This window comes from Condylura cristata, unplaced genomic scaffold, assembly GCF_000260355.1.
Source record: "Condylura cristata isolate star-nosed mole 26May11 unplaced genomic scaffold, ConCri1.0 scaffold00007, whole genome shotgun sequence".
Classification (NCBI taxonomy): Eukaryota; Metazoa; Chordata; class Mammalia; order Eulipotyphla; family Talpidae; genus Condylura; species Condylura cristata.
Genome location: NW_004567108.1, coordinates 36,604,825 through 36,630,318, shown reverse-complemented (window position 1 = coordinate 36,630,318; position 25,494 = coordinate 36,604,825). Strand labels below are relative to the sequence as shown.

The following is a 25,494-nucleotide window of genomic DNA, read 5'->3' as shown; positions in this document are numbered from 1 at the left end:
GATGGAGCTGGAAAAGATCATGCTTTAGTGAGAGAAGCTAGAAAGAAAAAGAAAAATACCGGATGGTTTCGCTCATAGCAGGAGTATAATGCACCAGGCGAGAAAATAATAAGAATAATGAATAGTCATATACTAGAGACATTTTGTGGTGATGGAGTGGGGAATGGGATCAAAAGGGGTTGTGGGGGGAGGGAAGTGCATAGGACTATGGTGATGGCACCTGGGTGACTCAGTGATGGGAAACCCATGGGGATTATAATTGAGATGAAATTACATATATATATATACACACACACACACACACAAAATGATGGAAAAATAAACTATTATATATTAAAAAAAAAGAAAGAAAGGCACATTTAGCAAGAAAGGCACATGTAAAGACTAGTGGCAGAAAGAGCAAGCCTAGATAAGATATTGAATGATGTACACAGCATCATGAGTGACGATGATACGACGAGAGAATCTGGTAAGGTATTTAAGGGCCCTCCCTGGCACAATGGGCTAGGACACAGCACTGCAAACTGACCGCTTCGGTGTGTGTTCGATTCCTCACGCGTGGAAGACCTCTCCTGACCCGCCCACTGCTCCCCTCAGCAGTGTACTTCATTGATCTGCCTGTTCTGTTCCCCACTCTCTCTCTGGCTAACCCTCTCACTGCCCCTGCACCTCTGGCCTACACCCCAGTTCTCTGTGCATAAATAAACAAATCTTTAAAAGAAATGAGGTTTAAGAAGGCAAATCATGTAAAACCTTATAACCTACATGAGCATCTGAATGCCTAAAGAAAAAGGATAGTATAATGCATTCTTTCTTTTTTTTAATAGGTCTGAAATACTTCATTGCATTTTAGTAATTCAGATAATTCTGTCACAGTGAATCACATCACATCAATACTAAACTCAAAATAAATTCTAATGGAATAAAAATGTTTTGTATACAATTCATGTATTCCTTTTTAAATCTGATGGAACTTTCAGAACCCTCAGAACAGTGTTTTCAAAGGTATGAAGCAAAATATTTAAGATTATGAAGGAAATCAAGATAACTGATGTATAATCAAAAAATTTAATTAAAGCATAGCAATGTATACATTAACTTACATTAAAAAAATTTAGGGTATGTGGTGATATTTTGTGGTAACTGCAGTATACAAAATGCCATGTGATAATGTCTGCAGTTCCTGTTGGTGAAAATGATTACAGATACTAACAATATTATTATGAATCTTAGCTACATTAATAAAGAAAATTCTACATTTCAGTTAAAATCTAGTGGAAATAAAGTTGTAGCATTTTCCTGTGATATCTGCAAATTCCCTGTGACTGACTATGGCCTATCATTAAAGAGGATTACCTACTGTCCTAAGAATTATAAAATGCGAACTTCTGAACCTAAGCACATTTCCTTATTATAAAACTATACTAATTTGATCTAAGAGAAGTCTTAGTAAGTAAATATAAGCATCTTTTTATATGCTGTACTCTATCTAAAATATATTTTGAACGAAAAACAACTTAACTTCAATCATCTTCAATAATCATGAGTAACAACTGATGATTTCTAAAAATGCAAATCCACATCAGAAATATAAAGATCTATTATTCAGCTGACAGGATTATGAAGGCACTGTGGTAGATATAATATAGAATAATCCAATACAGAAAGTTTCTTTCAAAATAATGTATGGCAATGTCAAAAAACTATCTGTATGATATACTGAAATGCTACTAAACTTTGTCAGAACTTATATTATCATAGCATATTTTAATGACCTTAATTTAGCTTTTAGAATTCTTTCCAAGACTTCAGAATAGTAAAAAGAGTAACTCAAAAAACCTGTCTCTTCCAAAAAATACTTACTTTTATATAGAACTTAAAAATTGTGAAAATCTATTTCATAAACCTTTCAGTTGATACTAGATGCACATTTAAGTTTGGGAACCACTGGGTTAAGGGAAATCCTTTTACCTTAAATAGGAGTGGACAATCACTATTTCTCTTGTAATTACAATCAAAGGCACAAAAATAGAAAAAGTTTTAATATACAGCATAAAGTAATATGTAGTCATATTACTGTAATAACTAAAGACATAACAGGTAAAATACCCAGAAGTCCAAATTTTTAAAAATCTATAATTAAAAGATGAGGAGAGGTTTTTGAAAAGTTGTGGTTCAAGTTAAACCCAAGGGCAAGTAGGCTTGTGATAGTAGAGAAGGGGGAAGATATTCCAGATAACGCAGATTTCAATGGGCAATGATGGCAGAAAGTGCCAAGGTGCCAGTTAGACAAATAGATAGTTGTTATATAGGGGATGCTCACCTGTTATCCTCATATCTCATTTCTGATTGCAGAAGAACTTTGGAAAACTTAAGTATAGTGAGTGTCTCAAAGTCTGAAGTTTCTTTACATCCATTGTCTATTCATACTTCATCAATAACACAACTAATAGCAATTTGCCTTTTCATTAATTTAAACGTCAGATCAACTACTAAAGTTCAGACAGCAAGCAGCTAACAATGTAAGATGGAATAAACCACCAGTGATGTCCATTCCTTTTTTGAAAACTATTTTCTTGCTTTAGGTGAATGGTTCTCAAACTTGAAGCCTACCATCAGAATCACTTGAAAGATTTGTTAAGGCAGATGGCTGGACTTCATACTGTGAGTTCCTCAATTATTAGGTTGAGTGTGGGCACTGAGAATTTGCATTTCGAACAAGTTCAACTGCTGATGTTTCAGTCATGGTTTTCTGTCTTCAATAAAGTTTATATAGCACTCATTCCAAGGATGAAACAGTAGTACAGCTTCCCTGATAAATTTCCTGCATGATGAGTCTGTTAGTGGGTAATTTTAAAACTAAAGTTTTGTTGCTTTAATTAAATGATAAGTGTGTCACCACTGACCCAAACTTTAGGAAAAAATTTTTTTTTAATTGTGAGAAATACTGCCTTTATAGAAATAATCTAGGAAAAAAATACTAATAATGGTGTTGTTATCTTTGCAAGCTATAATGGAAAATAAATAGCCTTCAAAGTCTCCTAAGAATCAATTGCAAAAAATCAATAAAATATATAATCAAATGTGTTTAGATATAATTAATTTTCTGATAACAATACAAGTCTGTGTTAGTTTGGGAGAAAATACTTGTCAAATGCATGTCTGATAAAAGTTTTAGAATCTGGAATACATAAAGAACTTTATAACTCATTATTAAGACAAAAGGTCTGAACAAACACATCACCAAAGAGATACAAATAACAAGCAGATGAAAAAAGATGTGCAACAGTATTAGTCATAAGGAAAACATAAATTGAAACCACAATGCAGTATCACTGCACACCTACTAAAAAGTTGAAGATAAAAAAACAAAGGCTGACAAAAATGCTGAGTAACCGGAATTCTCATACATATTCAATAGGAATATAAAATAGTAATGCCAGTTTAGAAAAGTTTGTCAGAGTGTCTCATACAGTTAAACATAAACTTTTCATATGGTCCAGCAATACTACTTCTAGGTATGTATCCACACACATGCAACTGTATGTGAATGTTTATAGCTGTCTTATTTATGGTAAATCAAAACTAGAAACAAATTCAACTGGTAGATGAATAAACAAACTATGACAACATTTACAGTGGAGTAGTATTCAGCAACGAAAAGGAACAAGTTAGGGATATATACTACCCATGGATGACTCTCAACAGTATTATGCTAAATGAAAAGCCAGACACAAAGCCATCCCATTTGTCAGACCAGGTGTAGGCTAATCACAACTGCCCAGAGCTGGGGGAGAGGCTAGGGTCAGGGATAGGAAGATAACTCTTAAGGGACAGTAGAGAATTTTCTAGAGTGATTTCAAACTTTGTATATTGTGACTGTGCTGGTGATTACTCAACTATATATACAGGTGAAAACTATAATAATGTACACTTAAATAGGGAAAATTTTAATGGATGTAAATTATACTTCAATAAATCTGAGTTTTAAAAAGGCATAAAAAAGCCTTAAAAAATGAAGATGGGACAAAGACAAGAAGTCTCAGGAATATGCAGAAAGCATATAAAGAGTTAACTATTTTTAAATATATACTATTTTTAAAGCTATAAAATAGAACTACTAGGTGGAAGGGAATTTCATTTTTTTTTTTAAATGATGGGATTTTTGGCTGTTCATTTTTTTAAAGAGATTTTATTTATTTATTCATACAGGAATGGGGTACAGGCCAGAGGTGCAGAAGCAGCAAGAAGAGTCACAGAAACAGAGTAAGGAGCAGATCCAAGAAGTACACTGCTGAGGGGAGCAGCAGGTGAGACAGGAGGGGTCTGTCACACCATGTAGATCACCTCTGGGGCAGGGATGGAACTTGCACTGAAGCAGCAAAGGCTTGGCTTAGTTTCACAGTGCAGTGCTCCAACAGCCTCCGCCCAGCCACCAGGGAGGGCCAAAAGGGAATCTCTTATAGGAAATGTGAGAATCTGTTAAAATATGACCTGTCACATATCCTAACTCTAATAAGTCACCTTCATCTTTATACCCCCTTTAATAGAACGTTTTGCCAGCTTCTACTATCCTTTCACTTACTTCTAACTAGAAGTTTTATTTTCAAACATTTCACCAAACAAACTCAAATATATGCTATTTCTTTTAACACACAGAATCACCTCATACTTAGATCATATCCCTGCCCTATCCCACCACATCCCAATCTTTAATCCTTTATTGAATCTGAATCTCAAAGAAGCTTAGGCATCTGTCCAAAGGCACCTTTGGTCATAAGAAGAAGTTTTACTTCACGAATGTTATTTTCAGCACTTTAGAAATTAAGATAAAATGCTTAATAAAAACACTAAACAAAGACTGCTATTTATGAATGGTAAAAGAGCTTCAGGTAAACTAAGAAAAACCAACCTTTAATTCAGGAAGGCAAATCTAGAACAGTATGTGTACTCCTCACTATTAAAAAAAAAAAAGCATGAATGCTAAAATATAGACCATACTTACTACAACAAATGTTAGATAACGGATTTCTGGGTTTTCACGGAAAGTCATACAAGGGCACAAAGGTAACAGCAGTTGGCTATTCCTTCCTCACAGTTGCCTGGTGGGAAAAAAGCCCCACTAAGATTCAGATTTCAGAAATTTTTCTGTTGCCTAAACTACTGAATTTGTGATACTCTGTATGGCAACCCCAGTAAACTAATGTATTTAGCAGTTATTATAATTTGGAGTACATTACTTCAACATTCTGGATCCTTCATGTCAACAGATATGTCTTTATTTTCTCCTTCCAAAATCCCTTACCAAATATTTTAAAATTTTCTCACTACATTTGAATTATTCGTTACATGCACATTATCTAAAAATACAACTTTTTAAAGTAAAATACCTATGGTAAATATTTAATGCATACACAATGGAACACTATTCAACAGGCAGAAAAGACAAACTCTTGCCATTAGCAGCAAGCCTGATGGTGCTAGAAGGAATTATTCAGTGAAATAAGTCAGAAGGAAAAGTAAAAATACTGAATGGTTTTACTATAGGAAAAATATAGGGAAACCAACCGAAGAATTAAAAAAAAAGATAAAACTTGCAAACAACCTGTAGGTATAAGGCATACAGCAGGGGAGGGGCAAAGAGGAGAGGGATTGAAACATATAGGACTAAGTAAAGAGAAGCATTAACTTTTTTTTTTACTATAACCCCCCAGTGCATTTAACTTTTTAAATCTTTTCATGCTATGAATTAAATATTTACCATAGGTATTTTATTTAAAAGTAGTATTTTAAAAATAAAGATGATCTTAAATACTCCACTACCACTACTGCTCATAAGTGAAAAAATATGATTAACACGTTAAATATCTACTATATGTTAAGTATTATAAGAAGGACTGGATCTTAAGCAAATAATTATTAAACTATCAATATAATAACTGCACAATTCAACTTTCTACAAATATTTATTCTACATACAGATAGTTCAACTTTCACAAAATGTAGCACTTTTTCCTTCTAACTCGCTCCCAACCTCTTCACATTAAAAATTATTTCTAGGGGCCCTCCCTGGTGGCACAACGGGTTAGGGTGTAGCACTGCAAGCGAGCCTCAGCCACTCAGTGCGAGTTCGATCCTCAGCCCCGGAGGTGACCACATGGCCGGCAGACCTCTCCTGAATCACCTGCTGTTCCCCTCAGCAGTGTACTTCATTGATCTGCCTGTTCTGCTCCCCACTCTGTCTCTGGTGAATCCTCTCACTGACCCTGCACCTCTGGCCTGTACCCCAGTTCTGTATGCATAAATAAAACGAATCTTTAAAAAAAATTATTTCCAGGCACAAATAAATATTCCCAGAAAACACTCTATTCTTGCAAGTACTTCACCCAATTTATTATCAGGTACCTAAAGAACACTATTTGAAGAAATTAAGACTAAAGTAAGAGTAAATTTAACAATGAACTAGACACTATTAGAAAAGTTAGGCTCAGACACTAAGTTCACCAGCATATAATAATGTTAATGAAAGGTTAATATAAAGCCACAATTCATCAAGTACAGGTTTCTTCATATATTAATAATATCAAATAATTAGGGTATCGTGAACAAATGCAACATTTAGTCTATTCTTTATTTTCAGAGGTGCACTTAAATACTGATATAACAACCCTCACTGCAATATAAATATCAATTTTTTTCTTTTCCCGCAAATAAGTACTATTAATTAGCCCATAATTCAGGCAGGATAACTATTTAACTCCACAGAAATTAAGATGCTACTCAAAGAATATTACGACTTAGTAAATAAGATAAAATTTTATTCTTCCCTATTTTCACATCAACCATTAATAAATTATTTTCAAAGTCAAGCATTGTATAACTGATAAGTATCTGACAATAGAGAAAACAAAAAAAAGGAGGTAGAAAGGAAAGGGATTTCAAGATCATAAAGTACATTTGATTCACTATGTTGTCCTCTAGCATGAATGACTGCAAAAGAAATAAAATCCTAAATACTAGACACAATTTCAACATATACTACAATGTGGTACATATCAGTCAAAAATATACTGAGCCTTTATGTTCAAAAAATGTCTTTAAAACTCTCCCTAAAGGAGATGCAAATTAAAACCACAATGATACACCACCTTACACCAGTGAGAATGGCACATGTTAAAACAACTAGCAAAAACAATTGTTGGTAAGGATGTGGGGAAAAAGGAACTGTCCTGCACTGCTGGTGGGAATGCAAACTAGTACAACCACTATGGAAAACTGTTTGGGGGTTCCTCAGACTGCTAAAAATGGAGTTTCCATATGACCCAGCAATCCCACTCTTAGGTATCTACTCAAAGGACACAAAAACACTGATTCAAAAAGACACTTGCACCTCCACGTTTATTGCTGCTTTATTTATAATAGGGAAGACATGGAATCAACACAAATGCCCAAAAATAGATGAATGGATTAATAAGATGTGGTACATATACACGATGGAATAGTATTCAGCAATCAAAAAGACAAACACATGCCTTTTGCAGCAACATGGATGAAGTGGGAAGGGATCATGCTTAGTAAAATAAGCCAGAAAGAAAAAGAAAAATACTGATGATTTCACTCAAAGTAGGAGTAAAATGACCAGCGGGGAAAATATTAATGAACAACTATATGCCAGAGACATTTTATGGGGTTGGGGAAGTACCCTGGACTATGGTGATGGCAGGTGGGTGATTTGGTGATTGGAAGCCCACAGGGATTACAACTGAGATGGAAAAGGGCACAAAATGATGTAAAAAATAAACTATTAAAAATAAAAACTTTCCCTAAGAATAGAAAGTAGTAATTTCATTAACAACTTCCAAATAACTCCTGTTTTTCCAACTCAATATTCAAATTAAGCTTCTGTTTCCAAACTATGAATACTCAAGGGGCAAATGTATAAAAATGATGGGAAAATACTGTAAGCTTTTGCTTAGGTATCTAAATCTGATTCAAATCTCAATACTGATCCAAGATACACCTTTTACTTTTATGAATACAATTCTATCATAAAATGAATTTTTTAACATATTCATTTCTTAACTTAACTGACACCCAACCTTCTACATTCTCTAGGCAGATATAACCTGTCTAAGCAACACCTTTTTTATCTTGTTTGCCCTTTATTAAATATGAATGGTAGGTACCATTCTCAACTAGTACACTATTTTTAATATATATTATATATATCTTACCAGCTGAATTATGCATTTAATGAGTCCGTTTTTTGTTCCCAAACCTTTTTAAGGCATTTTATTTGTTGTAGTCTTTACATAAAAACATTACATAAATATAAAGAATATAGCACAAAAAAACCTGTTTTTATATAAAACTAAGTTTAATGTAAATTAAAAATGACTGAATAGGCCCTCCCGGTGGCACAGTGGGTTAAAGCACAGCATTGAGAAGCTAAAGCCACTTCCTCATGAGTTCGATTTCCGCCTGCCCCGGAGGTGATCACATGGAGTGGCAGACCTCTCCTGACCTGCCCACTGCTCCCCTCAGCAGTGTACTTCGTAGATCTGCCTGTTCTGCTCCCCACTCTGTCTCTGGTGAAGCCTCTCGCCACCCCTGAGCCTCTGGCCTGTACCCCAGTTCTGTATGAACAAATAAATAAATCTTTAAAAAAAAATGACTGAGTAAACAGAGGATTCATTCTTTTAAAAGTTACTAAGCTAATAAAGGAGACATCTGCAAAATATTAGGGAAAATCCTATACAGTTAAAAGAAACTACACAACTATACATAGGGTTTTTCAAAAGTATATTAAAGCTTTTATTCCATTTCAGATACATCAAACTGGAAACTTGCAGATTCAAGCTTTTAGAGATATGTAATCAAGAATAACATCTTTCAATATCATATCAAGAGGTAGCAATTAAGTATACATTAAAAAGTTGGGAATGAGTATACAGGTTTTACATTAAAATTTTTAAACACTGGGGCCTCCCCATTGGCATAGGGGTTAAATCTCAGCACTATCAAGCTATCACCAACCATTGTGGCATGAGTTTGATTCCAAGCCAGGGTGCTAACAACCCACACGGTGCAACAGACTTCTCCTGTCTCACCTACTTCTTCCTTCAGCAGTGTATCTCAATAGATCTACATGTTCTGTTCCCCACTTGGTCTCTGGTGAATCCTCTCACCTCCTGCAACTCTGGCCTTGCATGCATAAATAAATCTTAAATTTTTTTTTTTAAAGATTTATTTATTTATTCATACAGAACTGGGGTACAGGCCAGAGATGCGGAGGGTGAGAGGATTCACCAGAGACAGAGCGGGAAGCAGAACAGGCAGATCAATGAAGTACACTGCTGAGGGGAGCAGCGGGCGGGTCAGGGGAGGTCTGCCACGCCATGTGGTCACCTCCGGGGCAGGCGGGGATCGAACTAATGCGGAAGTGGCTTTAGTTTCTCAGTGCAGTGCCTTAACCCGCTGCGCCACCAGGGAGGGCCTTAAAAAATTTTTTTAAACGTTAAGGTTCGCATATTTTTATTTTCCTGCTTTTAAGTTTCTAACAACCTAACAGATAATTGTCTCAATCTCCTGATGTATGAAGGCTTTTCATTTTTTTCCCCCTACATATCTTGCTTAAGGTATGTTATACCAACTAGATAAATACTACATGTCTTTGTAACAGAGTATATAGTAATAAGTACTCCAACTTTATGGAAAAAAGTATTAGAGTATACCCACAAAATCAGGATATTTATTCTGTTCACAGACGTATCCCAAAAACATCTAAAATGAATAGGTGATGCTTAATGTGCATTTGCTCAATGAAAGAGTAACTTACTGTGATAACAGCTTTGCTAAGACAGATGGAGCCTCTGCAGCCATATTCCGTCTCATCTTCAGATTTGTAGTAACTCAGAGTATTTTTTTTTAAAACTACCCAACGATCCTGCCATCCATGAATGTAGTTTGTCCACTGGGGATTAGGAGAAAAGGAAGGAAGAAGAAAGCAAAACATCAAGTCAGTATTTTAGAAATCTGTACTTTCTAAAATGGCAATCTTATTTTAACTAGTGTTAAAGTTCTAACTTAATTATAATTATTAAAAATGATCATAAAAAAATGATCATAAAAAGGAAATAGTTCTGTCTAGATTGTATAGACTACTAATTTTCAATAGTATTTACAAAATTATAAGTAGATAACATCATATTTTCTTCTCTTTAACATTTGAGGAATAAAACTAAAGCAAATTTCAATAAAAACTCTGATTTTTTTCCTTTGTGTGCTTTCATTAATTTTCTCTTACCACCTTCATGACACTTAATTATCTCTGTGATAATTAACATATTCAACAAAAAAGTAAGTTTGGTTATACAGTCTTTCATTCTCCTTTACCAGGTATTCCATGAAATAATCAGTTAAGTTATTCCTATATAGCAATTTGTGAAGCTCAGAGTTACATCAAAGTAAAAATACTAGATCACTAATATTTAGTAGTTTACTGATTCATTTTTTCCTCCACAGAAATCAACAGTACATATTTAAAGTAGTTAATTCATTTTGCAAATTTCTCTGAAGATGTATTTTTCCAAACCTGAGTGAGAAAGCAAATACAAACTTTAAAATATTTATATTATGTTTCCAGTATCTAGGAGTGATTTCTTAGTTGTCAAAGGCTTGTCGTATACTGATTATCACAATCAATAAACTTGCAAACAGAAATGTGATTTCTTTGGGAATTCTTGATTTCACATATTTTTATGCTCTGGTGATTTTAAGCATAGGCAATTCTGAAAACTATCTGCCAAAACCAAAATCTAATGGATTGCTAAAAATATACTGCATTGGCTCAAGGTCTTTACTCATTGAGAAATCTTTACTTTCTATTCACTAACTCAGCATTTTCAGATGATGCCACTCTTAAATTTTCTAAGTCCCACATTGAGAGCTGATATATACTTGCAATTTAACTTATTTTTTTTCCTTAAGGAATCCCCAATCACCATTTCCTTGTTTCTAACTCCCTGGAATAACCACTTAGACACAGACTTGAAATTATGATAGTTACACATCAAAATGATTCACCTCCTGTCCATTTCTGCCAACCTACTTTCTTGGCTATGCACTATTTCTGTAGTCATTTAGACTGAACCCTGGTTGAGAGTTAGTGCACTGATTGGATAGAGTAGTGAATACAGGATCAAAGAGACTCAACTAAACCACTGGGATGTTGGAAAAGTCATGATGTGTTTTTGTTTTTCATAGAAAACATCATGACTTTTCTGACAACCCAATAGTTTCGTCAAGGTTACTTTTCCGAGCTTCAGTTTCTTCACCTGTTATTTGAGTGGCTAAATAAACTCATGAATACATGTACCACAGGTAAATAATACATGTTTACTTCTTAATATCTATAGCTGGGAGTCAACTCCTATTCACCTTTCTTTAATATTAAACCCTTAAATTTGGTTCCTCTCTATTTTCATTTAATCCAACTCAATTATTAGGTTCTTGAATTCCTGAGAGAATTAGCATTACCTCTAGTACATTCTGCTTTTTATTTCATAACTTACATAATCCTATTTACTTATTTACGTATATCTGTTTACTACATATTAAACCTCCAATTCCAAAATGTAGATGGGACAACTCACCGCCTATAATACAAATTACTTAGACTAGCATGATTTAATCCTACCTTGTTTCCAGTTACTGCCCTTCAAAGGGCTAGTAACTGTGTGACTGTGGTCAAGTTCCTTATCCTCCCTGTGGTTCCTTGTCAAACTCTATCTCCTTGAGTAGTTAAGATTAAACAAGAATAGACTTACAACACTGCCAGGCACACAATATTTTTTCACTTGGACACAAAGTTATGCAAAGCTAATGAAGCTTTAACCTTCAGCACAGTTCACTAGAACAGATCCCTTCCAAAGTGACAGAAGGGACCACATCATAATAATTTTATATTACTTTTCCATGAAAGACACAAGAAATCAATAAACTTCTGGATACTTAGTAAATGTTGGCTGCTAATATCACATCTGTAAGATGTGATATTATTTTTTTTTATATTTTGTAATAGTTTGTTTTTACATATTTTGGTGCATTTTTCCATCAAGGCAGGTATTTTTCTTTACCCTAGTAACATTCCCTCAGTCTCACCCATTTAACTGAGACAAATCAATATGCTAGACACTGCAGGAGAAGCAAAGGTTTCTGCATTCCAAGTTCAGCAAGCATAAATTCAAGAGGGAAAAATATATTTAAAATAAGAGAAACCAAGTTTACAAATAAAATATTATAAGAATTCAAGTAAAGAAAATCTGGGATGATTAGCAAAAACAGAAAAAGCTCCACTGAAAGAATAGTATTTGGGATGGACTATAAAGATGATTTCAGCCAACAGGTGTACTGTGTAATAGAAAATAAGGCTGGTTGGTGGCAAATTCAGATGAAGCTGAACGAGATTTTATTTTTAAGTCCAGGCTTAGTTCTACTAAGGCATGAATTTTTTCTAACCATGCCTTATTTTGGGACAGTATTTTGGAATGTACATGCATGAGAAATAATTCTGTAGAAAATACACTTCACAGGTTATTTTAATCTTTTAGATTACTAGATTTTATAGGAAAAGAAAATATTTGAACTGGTATATTTCTAAAATAAGTTTAACCTCTTCCTATTCCAAGCTAGGAAAGAGGGAAAGAAACAAAACCAATTAGCATCAGCACTTACCTGTATTACTCAATAGCAGGAAAAGAACAGATTTTGAGTTCTCTTGTAGAAATCACCAAGAGACTACAAAGGGCTCAAAACTGTATATGCACTTTAAGTATAAAAACATGTATCATACTCACTATATATTTAACATAAAACTCTTGATTATAAAGCTTCCAGAAAACATGACTAGCCACGGATAGCTAAATTTCAAGGAAACTTCCTGTATGGCTATTAATAAAAACACCAAAACCTATATTCCTGTTGATTCTACACATGCAGCAGCATTGAAGTAACAGACATGTATTCATCTACATTTCTTCACATTTAAATATCAAGGAGATAGGCCTGCATTTGTTGTCATATAGCATACCTAGTACACTGCTCTGTATACAGTTAATACTCAGAGTATGTTGACTCCACTAGTAACTTCAATTCTCTTGTCCCTCTCTCACTTCCCCCAAAAGCCAAGAACAGTATGTCAAAATGTAGTCTGTTTTGTAAGATACTTAACACCACAATACAAATTTGGAAGTCTGCTTCCCATCTAATGAGAAAAGTGATGAAACTACCAGAATCATTGAGAAACAAAGAAGCCATTTCAAGGAAGCCATCTGAAAATGTATACCTATTACAAAATGTGTTCAATACAAATTCCTAAATTACAAGATACTTTTGACTTCAGAACCTCTAGGGAGCATCATTTTACTGAAAAACCTCTCACTGAAATTCCAAGAACCATCATAATACCAACTCACCATACTTTTCTGCTAGGCAAATGAAAGTTAATACTTGAGGTCCTGGTTCTGACAGACTCATTCTTTCCTAGGTTCTTTCTTACCAGTCTTTTAAACACAATTATAAAAACCTAATATATTACAATTCTGCTAATGATGTTCAAAGGTTTGGCCAATGTATACTGAAAGCAGGGTGATTTCTTAATAGCCAGTGGCTGCACATGATCTAGTATCTTATGACCAGCTTGTTGAGGGATGGCCCCAGTTCCCTGCCTCCACCCACTCCACATTAACTGCTAGCTACAGTCATTTCTAAAAGTTTAAGAAAAAGAGAAGTCAAAAAGGCAATGTGGATTTTCTCGTAACACAAGTTTAAACACACACACACACACACAAAACCCACTAAAACCTCCCAGGCCAAAACTATGCACTATTAAAGACGACCCACCTTCCTTCTTTTAAAAGGGTCCATTTTTAGTTTTGAAACCCTATAAACGACTACTTGCTTTGCTAAAATTTCAAAAACGTTAAAACCAGAAAACATTTTCTTATTAAACAGTGTTGTTGTTTCTGGACTAAAGGTTGGCCTCCATTCTGACATGGTTCAAGTTACCATGAAAATTTCTTGTACCAATCACATGCTGATTCAATATCTCTTCTTTGAACTGGGGGTAAAAGATGAAGAGGAAAGTACAAAAGTCATCCTCATTCAGATCTTACTACATCTAACCTGGCATAGTTTACCATCTCAGATTTCATCACCAAGCCGAATTACTCCGGCTTCTGGGTAAAAAGCGTCCACCGCAGATCCCCTCACTCACTCAGCTCGGCACCTCCAGACTAACCTCGTTTGAGAGGTCCCATTGGCATAGTTCCCGTATTCAGTCGTTCGGACGCTACCCTAAGCCCAACCCGGATTCCTACACCCGGGACAGCTGCTGCCCTGGGTCCCAAGTCACGTTGCTCACCCCATCCAGGGATCCCTCAGGATCCCTGAGGTTGGGACACATCTTCCCCGGTCCTTGGTGGCTGCCGAGCTCCACGGCCGGAGAAGAGGAGCCTCCCTTCTCCCCAGTCCCCTACCCCAGCCAAGGCACTCCTGCGGCAGCACTCAGCCCCGCAACCCGGTCCATTCCGCAGCCCCCGCCCCGGGACGGGCAGCGCTTCCTACCCAGCCATACCCTGTGTACTCAAGAGACCCGCCTCGCGGCAGGTGAGTTCGGGCCGGAGCCGCTTGGCCCGCGGCTGGCTCACCTTGCTGAGGACCCCGCAGCGCTCCACAGGCGGCCCGGACTCCGTCTCCGGATCCTCCTCCGAGCCCGACGAATTCCAGCTCTGGTTATCCGACATGGAGGCGCGACAGCCGAGCAGGAGACCGGCCCCCGCTCCCCGAACTGCGCCGGAGGAGGCGCCCAGTCCCTGGGGTGAAGGGTCGGGGGCTAGCGAAGGGAAGAGTGCCCGCTCCGGCGTGGTGGGGAGCTGGAGGAGGGACGAAGTCCGCCCGCCCCGCTGCGCCGCCGCCGCCGCGCCTGACACCGAGTGGACCGGGGAAGGAGGACGAGCGGCGAAGTAAGCCTGTCCTTCCAGCCGTCAGCCGCCACCCCCACAGTCGCCGTGACTCTTGCGCTGCGCCCGGCTCCACGACCCAAAATCAGCCCCCCAGATGCCAATCTCAAACACGGAAGGAAAGGGGAGGAAGAAGAGGAGCGAAAAATGCGTCCGCAGAGACCCACTCACAGCTCCGCTACCGCCGCCATCTTCCAGCCTGGCCCACTATTTACCCTCCCCTCCCCTCTCCCCTCCCCTCTGTCCTCCCCTCTCCCCCTATTCCCCGCCCCGTCCCCCTCCCAACGTCTGACGTGACACGCTGCGGGCTCGGGGTTCCCCCCCCGCCCCCCACCTCCGGCCTTCCCGGGTGACGCCGGGTAGAAAAATAGGAGGAGCGAAGAAAGGAGAGGGTGGGATAGGGACGTCACTGTGCTGCATTCTGGGAAGGACGCTTCTCCGCCAGCCGCGCAGCCTCCTGGGAGTTGTAGTCACGCTATTGAAAGCAACTGGTGAGTGTCCGGTGCCCGGGCGAGCTGTTCTACTGTGTACGGTCAATGGGTGGGTGGGCTTGGTCCCCTCAGCTTATCTTCTATCTCTGCCTAGCGTGTTTATGACGAATCTGCTGGACTTGCGGGCCCGGACGTGAGCTAGCTCTCCGCTGAGGATGCTTGGTTTGCTTTCTGTGGCGGCTCCCTGAAAGCCCGGGAACATCTTTCCGCCCGCTTGAGCGGGAGTGTGCTGGCGCTTCCGCCTTAGTCGCGGGCCAGGGGCTTGTGACAGCTCATATGCCATAGGGTTTCTTTCCGCCAAACCACTTCTGCAAATTTCGAAGTTCTTCCATCTCCTTCTTTAGAAGTCGGACTTTGATGTTTCTCGCTTTGGAAGGGAGAATTCTCAGTCCTTACCAGAACAAACGTGTACATTATTAGATTCCCAGTCTTTGTTTTGTGGCAAGTAATTTTGAGAATATCAAGCGTTTGAACAGTGAGCTGATATTGCTTGGAATTTTCTTAGTTGTGAGTCTCTTCCTCAGAGCCAAGCGAACCCACCTCGACCTACCTCCCTGTGAAAGATTAGGCTGGAATAGAAATTTTATTGAAAAAGAAAAAAGCCCACAAGACCTGCGATGGTCTTACTGAATAAGATTGTTTTAAGAATTGAATTAGTGAAAAGACATAGAAATGCTAACACATCTTGTCTAGTCTGTTTGCATGCATGACAAGATAAATTTTATTGAGATCTTTAACTTTGTAACTTCAGTTCTTTCCTGTCATTTGCTTTAACATCTTGTCAATTTCCTAATAATTGCCGGCGTACTATTTTTTATATGTTTATTATTACATAATTTTGTACATTTTTTTTTCATCTCAATTGTAATCCCCGTCGGCTTCCCATCACCAAGTACCCCAGGTGCCATCACCATAGTCAAGTGCACTTCTTCCCTCCCCCCCCCTTTTTGATCCCATTTCCCACTCCACTCCTCAAAATGTCTCTGGTATATGGCTGTTCATTATTCTTATTATTTTCTCGCCTGGTCCATTCTACTCCTGCCATGAGCGAAACCATCCGGTATTTTTCTTTCTCTTTCTGGCTTATCTCACTAAGCATGATCTTTTCCAACTCCATCCAAGTTGCTGCAAAAGACATGTGTTTCTTTTTTGGTTGCTGAGTAATATTCCACTGTGTATATGTACATCTTTTTAATCCAGTCATCTACTTTTGAGTATTTGGGCTGTTTCCATGTCTCTCCAATTTGTAAATAAAGCAGCAATAAACATGGGGGTACAGGTATCTTTTTGAATCAGTGTTTTTGTGTCTTTTGGGTGGATACCTAGGAGTGGGATTGCTGGGTCTAGGGAAGCTCCATGTTAAGCAGTTTGAGCAACTGCCAAATAGTTTTCCACAGTGGCTGTACTAGTTTGCATTCCCACCAGTAGTGCAGGAGAGCTCTTTTTTCACCACATCCTCACCAGCATTTGTTGTTGCTATTTGTTTGAAGATGTGTCATTCTGCCTGGGGTGAGGTGGTATCTCATTGTGGTTTTAATTTGCATCTCCCTTATTACAAGTGATGTTGAACATTTTTTCATATGCTTGTTGGCCATCTGCATTTCCTCTTTGGAGAAGTGTCTTTTTAGCTCTTCTGCCCATTTTTTTGATGGGGTTGTTTATTTTTGTTGAGTTTCATCAGTTCTCTGTATATTTTTGTGATCAGTCCTTTATCACTGGTTTTATGTGAGAAGTTTTTTCCCGATTAGTGGGCTGTTTGTTTGTTTTTTGTAAAGTCTCTTTTTCTGTACAGAGCTCTTTAACTTGATGTAGTCCCATCTATTTATCCTTGCCTCCACTATCGTGGCATTGGGTGCTCTATCTTTAAAGATGTCGCTGAAGTGTATGACTGATATAATGTTTCTTATTAAACGGTAGGAAGACTGTCCTATTACTATCAGGATAAAAAGATAGGAGTGAAATTTTGAGTCTCGGGGAAAGACAGTGTTCAGAAATCACTAGAATCTTCAGGAAACAATGTCGTGATACCTATAATACTATTCCCATAGATTGAGTGATTGATGCTAAATCTACTGTAAATAAGCTACAAATAGTTTTTCCATTGTGAAGTTGCATGATCATGCATAATTTAAAGCCCCTCAGATGAATAAAACTTTGAGAGAAATAATAAAATGTTCTTTATTGAATTATTATGTTTAGAATGTTGAATTCTGTAGCAATGAGGTTTTGTTTTGCCTTCCAATTAGCTAGTATAGGCTTCCAATATAACAAGATTTTAAAATATCCTTAATAAATCAGTGAATTATTAAGAAATCCACTTTAGGGGACTCCTTGGTGGCACAAGGAGTTTAAACACAGCCCTAGGAAGTTGTCGTCCAAGCCACTGCAGCATGAGTTGGATCCCCCACCAGGAAGGTGATCCACATGGCATGGCAGACCTCTCCTGATCTGCCCGCTGCTCCCCTCAGCAGTGGATTTCAGTAGATCTTCCTGGTCTGCTCTCCATTCTGCTCTCTGGTGTAGCCTTCCAATGCCCCCCACCTCTGTACCCCTGTTCTTGTGTGTGTAAATAAATACATCTTTAAAAAATCCACTTCATATGCATTTTACACTCATGGAAGCATAGTATTTTTTCACTGAATTTTTATGTATTTATTTTTTATGTGTATCTAGGTTTTATGTGGTGTAACTGCAAGCTCTTAGGTCATCAAAGTTCCCACTTATTCAGTAGAAGATTGCTTCAATTTAGTATTAACATGAAATTTCCTTTTTAAAAAATATTTTTAGCTCTTCTATTTATAAGACTATAGAAAATGTTTTTAGTACAGAAGCATTTTTGCATACTAGTTAGAAAGCCATATTAGAAGTTTGGATTCACTTCATTTCTATTGACGGTAAGAAACTAGTACAAACAAAATTGTGAGCTTTATTTGGTGGGGAGAATGTTATTTTCTAGTTTTTCTCTCTCACTACAACTTTCCCCAACCTTCTTATAAATGTTTTTTTTCTATGTATCTCTCGTTGTGTGTCCACATTATGTGGACTTTACTTTTGTATATGGAATGAGGTAGGTTTTTTGTTTTTTTTTTTAGCAGTCAGTTGGCCCAACACTTCATTGAATAGTTTTTTTCAAACTCTTGTGTCTCATACACCTAGGTCAAGTTCTGGACTTCATTCTCTTTTATTGATCTATTTGTGTAACCTTTCTTAAAACCATATTGACTTATTCTTTAATTTTTTAGTTTTGACATATAATAGCAAAATTCTTTTGATGTTCTTCATTAGAGTATTTTTGTATATCTCTTTCAGATGAATTCTAGAAAGCCTTGTGAAATTGCATTAAAAATTTCTGTGGAAATGACATCTTTACAAAATATAAGTGTTAGCCTTGTTCATTCACTTTACATCCTGATCTGACTTATTCCTTACAAACCATATACTGTGAGCGGACTTGGTCCCATTTTAAGGATCATGAAGATCCTTAAAATTCAGAGAGGCTATGTAACTTATATAACACTAAGTCACTAACTGGAAGAGTTAAGATTTAATTTCAAAGATCATATCTTTTTGCTTTAAGATACCTCAAGAAGTGTAAATAAGGCTTGTGTAAATAAATAATAAATCCTGTAGATAAATATATTAGAGCAATTATGCCCTTATTTCAGCTAATGATTTTGCACATCTTTGTTCTTCAGCCTTATATCTATGCTCTTATTTAGCTCCAGTGTAGAATTTGAGATTTCTGTTATTTTCTAAACTGAACTACCAAGAAGATAAATTGTTTTCCACAAGTCATATAGCTGATAAAGAGCATAGCTACATTTTGAACATAAATATCTTGATCCCAGAGTTCATTATTATCCCACTCGAGGTCTTCACCAATTCTTCTGTCTTCCACCTCACCCGATTCTCCCAAATTTTATCTCTACTAGACACCTATCCCAAAGCCTTCATCTCTCCCCTCTGCTCCCACTGCTAAGACACAGAAGTGAAAAAATCCGCAGAAGCCAAAACTGAGATTGGTGAAGGATGATTTTACTGATCAAAGGAATGAGGGGAAAAATATGTTCTTGATGCGAGGACAAGGAGAGGATGTTTAAGTTGACCTGAAAACATCCTATTAAAATATATATATAGACATTCTGTGGGGGCGGAGTGGGGAATGGGATCAAAAACGGGGGGGGGGGAAGGGAGGGAAATGCATGGGACTATGGTGGTGGCACAGGGGTGATCTGGTGATGGGAAACCCGCGGGGATTACAATCGAGATGAAAAAAAAAAATGTGCAAAATGATGTAAAAATAAACTTTGTAATAAAAAATATATATATATAATAGTTTATTTATTTATTTATTTATTAACATAATAGCTTATTTTTACATCATTTTGTACATTTTTTTTTTTCATCTCAATTGTAATCCCTGTGGGTTTCCCATTACCGAGTCACCCAGGTACCATCACCATAGTCCAGTGCACTTCTGCCCTCACTTGGTCCATTATACTCCTGCTATGAGTGAAACCATCCAGTACTTTTACTTTTCTTTCTGGCTTATTTCATTTTCATTAAGCATGATCTTTTCTAGCTCCATCCATGTTGCTTCAAAAGACATGTGTTTGTTTTTTTTTGGTTGCTGGGTAATATTCCATTGAGTATATGTTCCACATCTTTTTAAGCCAGTCATCCACTTTTGGGCATTTGGGTTGTTTCATGTCTTTCCAGTTGTAAATAAAGTAACAATAAACATGGGGTGCAGGTGTCTTTTGAATCACTGTTTTTGTGTCTTTTGGGTAGATACCTAGGAGTGGGTTTGCTAGATCATAAGGAAGCTCCATGTTTAGCAGTTTGAGGAACCTCCAAACAGTTTTCCATAGTGGTTGTACTATTTGCATTCCCACCAGCAGTGCAGGACAGTTTCTTTTTTTCCACATCCTCACCAACATTTGTTGTTGTTAGTTGGAAAACATCCTTTTTTTTTTTTTAAGATTTATTTATTTATGCATACAGAACTGGGGTACAGACCAGAGTTGCAGGGGCAGTGAGAAGATTCACCAGAGACAGAGTGGGGAGCAGAGGAGGCAGACAGACGAAGTACACTGCTGAGGGGAGCAGTGGGTAGGTCAGGAGAGGTCTGCTAGGCCATGTGGGTCACCTCTGGGGTGGATGGGGGTCGAACTCGCAGGTTCACTTGAAGTGCTGTGTCCTAACCCGTTGTGCCACCAGGGAGGGACCCAATTATGACCCTTCTTAAGGATACCCTATGGTTATCATCAGGATTTCCACCCAACCTATAGACATTTAACTCATATTTTGATGCATAGGTAGTGACAGTTATGTTATAGATGCTGCCTCATGGACAAGGATTATATGAAGCATCCCAGTTTTGAAGATATTAAAAGTGACAATATGTGTGCCCTTGAGGACTGAAATCTAGTACTTGCTTTTCTTTTTCAATCAGGTACCCTCACTTTTTCCTCTGAAGTTTTCAGAACAATGTTTATGACTTCCAGAATATAAGCCTATATATAGCATTTTAAAATTGACCAATATGTAGTGAATATCTACTTCATGGTATTTTTTTTAATTGCATAAATTTCCTCTTTTTTCCTATTGCAAACATGCTATAAAGTACATTAGTTTAACTTAATTTCTTATACATTTGTCTAGCTTTCTTTGGGGGGTAAATTCCCAGTGGTAGACTCCTGAAAGAGAACATATATATGTTACATGTGTATATACACACATATATAAATATATACACATACCTATATAATGGTGTGATACTATCAAATTGCCTTCCAAAAAGATGTATTTGTTTATATTTCTGTAAAGTATCCTCCACAGATAAAGATGGTACTGAGCAAGTGAATAGGAGATTATGGAGGGGAATCTAGTTTCAGAATGAACCACATTAGGAATAGTAATCAATTTATTATAGTTGGCAGCGGATATTACTGTTATTGATCATATCAAGGCTCTTTTGAATTAAAGGGTAGACATACATTTAAGGTACCTCAAATACTAGAGGACTATTGTAATGCTGTCTAAATCCTCAGCCAGCTCTCATATATATTGAGATGTCATGTTTTTCTCTTCCATTTCTGGGGCCTCATGATATATTTCTTCTCTGTGTTCTCAATAAGTGTTTTGCCTGTCTCTTTGAGTCTTCATTTTACATGTTCAACTTGGTTGAACTACCTCTCAGTTTCAAGGCTTTCTCGGTATCTCTTGGTTCATATTCTTAAGTAACAGTGCTCTAATCAGTTTTTCCCAAAAGTGTATACTCTAAGGCTACTCCTTCCTCCAAGTGGGAAGCCAACTAGAAATAATATGTATATTTAGTATGTCATTTTCATTATAGTGTATTTCTGCCCATAAAAGTGGGGGAAGGGATGTTCTAAGGAAAAAGAAGTTAGTGAATAGGAAAATTCCATTATCAAGCACCATGGAGATATTGATTAATCAAGGGCATAGTACATGATAAGTATTTAAATCAATGTATCACCTGTATGTGTTTTTCTTCCACTGGAATGCGAGTTTCATGGGGACAAGAAATTTTTTTTCACATTTTTTTCTATCTTTAATCCATAGAATAGTGCTCAGCAATTGCAGGCACTCAATATAGTTAATACGTATATCTTTAAATTAATAATTTAATTCAATAATATATACTATGTAAGATATTATGCTAAGATTTTGAGAAAGTGAGAGTTAAAAGGGGAGGACAATGTAATGGGGATTGCTGCCTTGAAGGAGAGTGTAACAAAAAAAACAGGGTGAGAAAGGAACCCACCTAACTATAATAGGTGAAGGCCTGGGTTTTTCTTTTTTTTTTTTAAGATTTATTTATTCATGCATACAGAGTTGGGGTACAGGCCAGAGGTGTGGGGGTGGTGAGAGGCTTCACCCAAGACAGAGTGGGGAGCAGAACAGGCCAAGTGAGGAAGTACACTGCTGAGGGGAGGAGCGGACCAGACAGGTCAGGAGAAGTCTGCTGCACCATATGGGTCACCTCTGGGGCAGGGATCAAACTCATGCCGAAGTGGCCTTTGCTTTAACTTGCTGTGCTCCCAGGGAGGGTCCCCATTTGGGTTTGTTTTTTAGTGGAAAGAAGATAACCTTTACTCCTACCACCTGAGAAGTGGTGAGCCCTGTTCTCTAATCCTATTATCTTAACCTACTGGATCTCTGTAAGCCATTTACTCCACCTAGTTTTATTTAAAACAATGACCATTATGGAATACAAAAATAAGTGTCCTTGTTTGTTGTGCTCTTTCCATCAAGTTATTATATAAACTAATGTCACATTAGAAGTATTTTAAGTTGGTAGATCACTCTGTATTACTGTGTGTATGACACTCAGCCTGTCTTCTAAATGAAGTTCAGAAATTTTAAAGATTACAAGCTCCTCTGTAAATCTCTCTGCCTTTTCCAGTTTAGTCTGCACTGCTTGCCACTGTGAATGAACTTTTTCCTCCTCTGTTCACTTCTAATCAGTCCTATTAATCTCTTCCAAAGTTCCTGTCAGGCGAATTAAAAAGTCTGGTAGTTTCTGCCAGACTCACACTGAGTTCACACAGTTCCTAGGTGTAAACCCTAGGTGGCTTTGTCTTTAACTGTGTGACTTCTAGATGTGTGTTTTATAAATACTACCTTAAAAATGACAGTATATAAATGACAAATACGACACAACCTAGTGATGTGTATCCCACCTGTTGTGCTGTTGTGCATTTGTAAACATAGTTGCATAAATATATATCAGAGTAGACATTCATTTATGAAATCTGCTGACGGCATCTTTGTCCTTATCTGGCAATGCAAAAATGAATTTCAGAAATAATAAGGGGCTCTAAGAAACTTGCATGTCTTCCTCTTTTGTGTCATTGCACAAAACTATTGTAAAATATCTTTGCAAGTGTACTCACAAAAGGGCATACAAACATGTATAAAATTAAATAGAGATCATATTTTAACCAATTATTGGCATCTTGCAATAATTTTCAGTTAGACTTACATCTTAACAGGTATACTCACATCCAAGGGAAGAAATCCAAGTGTAGTAGTGAGAACACACTTTTCCAGTTGCTGAGAAAAATGTCAAAACCTAGTCATAAAATATAGTTGAATGAAACAGCTCTATAATTAATATTTGACCAAGTTGTGTGCATTTTTTACATATGAATGGCCCCATAGGCAGACAGCTATATAATTTCTTTTTCCACATTAGCTGGTACCATTTTCTTTTTCCATATTACTTCCCTCCCCCCTGCATTACTATTACTTATATGTGTATATTTATTACTTATATGTGTTCCTAGCAGGAGTGATGAGAAAAGCAAAAGGGAGTAGACAAGAAATAGTAGAAATAGAAGCTGGGAGAAAACTTAGCTATAGTAAAACTTTCATAGTGTATCTTCAATCCTGCTTTACTTGACTCATAAGACTAGAGGAAAGAAGCGTAAGTTACACCTACTCTTAATTCTTTGTCCCTCCTGTTCCCCACCTCACTCTGTTGATTTCCATTTTTCCAGAGCTATGGTGAGTCATATATTCTGGTCTCACATCTAGGTTTGAGGTCCTTTTTCTACATCCATTTTTATTTTTCTTTGTAGGCAATAAATATAATCCTGGATGGCTAGTAATACTGAGTTAGGTCATCCCTGTTATTGAGACAGATATTTAAGTACACATTGCCAATATTTACCTTGCCACTTTCTTTGTTCTAACTCCCCACACTCCATTTAGATTGAAGAACTTTTATTATCATCAATTATTTGTATTCCATTATGCTCCTATTGTCAGGTCTTGTTCTGTTACTCTGGTCATTAAGGTGTTTTTGAATTCTCTTACTTGGTGATAGTTACTGTTATAGGGCAACCCAATGTGAACTGGGTTGCCTGTCTGTGGGTCCTGACCCGCGCACTTAAAATTCAATTGTACTGCAGGCACACACAAAAAAGGTCAATAATGGGTTTCTTTACAGAGGGGAAAGGAAAAGGTACAACCCAGGGAAAGAGAGAAAGAGCGAGAGAGATACAAGTTAACTAGAACATCCTACCAGCTCTGCTGACTTGGAACTCCATTACACTGATAGCTCATCAAGAGCCACACAGTCCAGAGAGCACCTCATGATCTAGAGAGCCACATGGTCCACAGAGAGCCACGGCAGTTCAGAGAGCCACATGGTCCAGAGAGAGCCACAACGGTTCAGAGAGAGAGCACGTCTAAAATGGCTCCCTCTGTATTCCCAAAAGTCCCAGAATGCCAGCTTAGTTCTGCCCTTGGGTCCTCGGGGTTCTCTTCTAGCATTGCTGGGAGTTGTAGTTTCCAATCACTGGAATAGGGGGTGGAGTCCAGGAAACTGGAGTAGGGGGTGGGGTCCACAGAACTCTGCAGAGTTTCTTCAGGACATCATTTCCCCCTAACATTACCATCTAATTTTTTTGAGGACAAGTGTGTAGGGAGGGGAGTGGGGTGCTCATTGATATCTCAAAGCAGTGCAATACAGTTACTTAAAAATATGTCATATCCCATACAAATAATAACATTCATCAAAAAGTGAGTTCAGCAACAGAATGTAAAAGGACATGTAGATTAGTTTATCATTTTGTTAGCCAAGTCAAGCATATTCCAAGAACTATTTTTTTTCTTTCTGCTAAATAAAATTGAAAATATATTCAATATATTTTATTTACTTTTTTTCTGATAAAAACTTGCATTTCTTGTGAGTAAAGTTACTTGTGAGTAAAAACTAGTGGTATTTCATAGGTTTCACTAATAGTAAAATCATTGAAGAAAAATACTATGTACATCTATAGCAGAGGAACAGTGACATTACTATCCATTTTCCAAAATACACTTTAAATTTTTCCCCAAGCTTTTGAGACCTTAATATCTCTTTTCCTGCTACATTGAGAAATTGCTTTGTTATTATGTTAAAACTCATACTATATATAGTTACGTGGTCATTTTAAGTATTGGTAGAA

General features: G+C 37.3%; 2 protein-coding genes across 3 annotated transcripts in view; one reads left to right on the top strand and one right to left on the bottom strand.

Moving 5' to 3' along the window:
- Nucleotides 1–15,233, bottom strand: part of COL4A3BP (collagen, type IV, alpha 3 (Goodpasture antigen) binding protein) — an 81,800-nt gene extending 66,567 nt beyond the window's left edge. The window contains exons 1-2 of the mRNA XM_004678202.2: nucleotides 14,709–15,233; nucleotides 9,839–9,973 (exon numbers count right to left, since the gene is read on the bottom strand). Of these exons, the coding sequence (XP_004678259.1) occupies nucleotides 9,839–9,973; nucleotides 14,709–14,804 (231 nt within the window). The 5' untranslated portion in view covers nucleotides 14,805–15,233. The remainder of the gene's footprint in view (nucleotides 1–9,838; nucleotides 9,974–14,708) is intronic.
- Nucleotides 15,234–15,454: 221 nt separating this feature from the next.
- POLK (polymerase (DNA directed) kappa) overlaps nucleotides 15,455–25,494 on the top strand; it is a 61,238-nt gene continuing 51,198 nt past the window's right edge. For both annotated transcript variants that reach the window (XM_012721826.1, XM_004678201.2), the window contains exon 1: nucleotides 15,455–15,511. The gene's annotated coding sequence lies outside the window, so the exon portion shown is untranslated. The remainder of the gene's footprint in view (nucleotides 15,512–25,494) is intronic.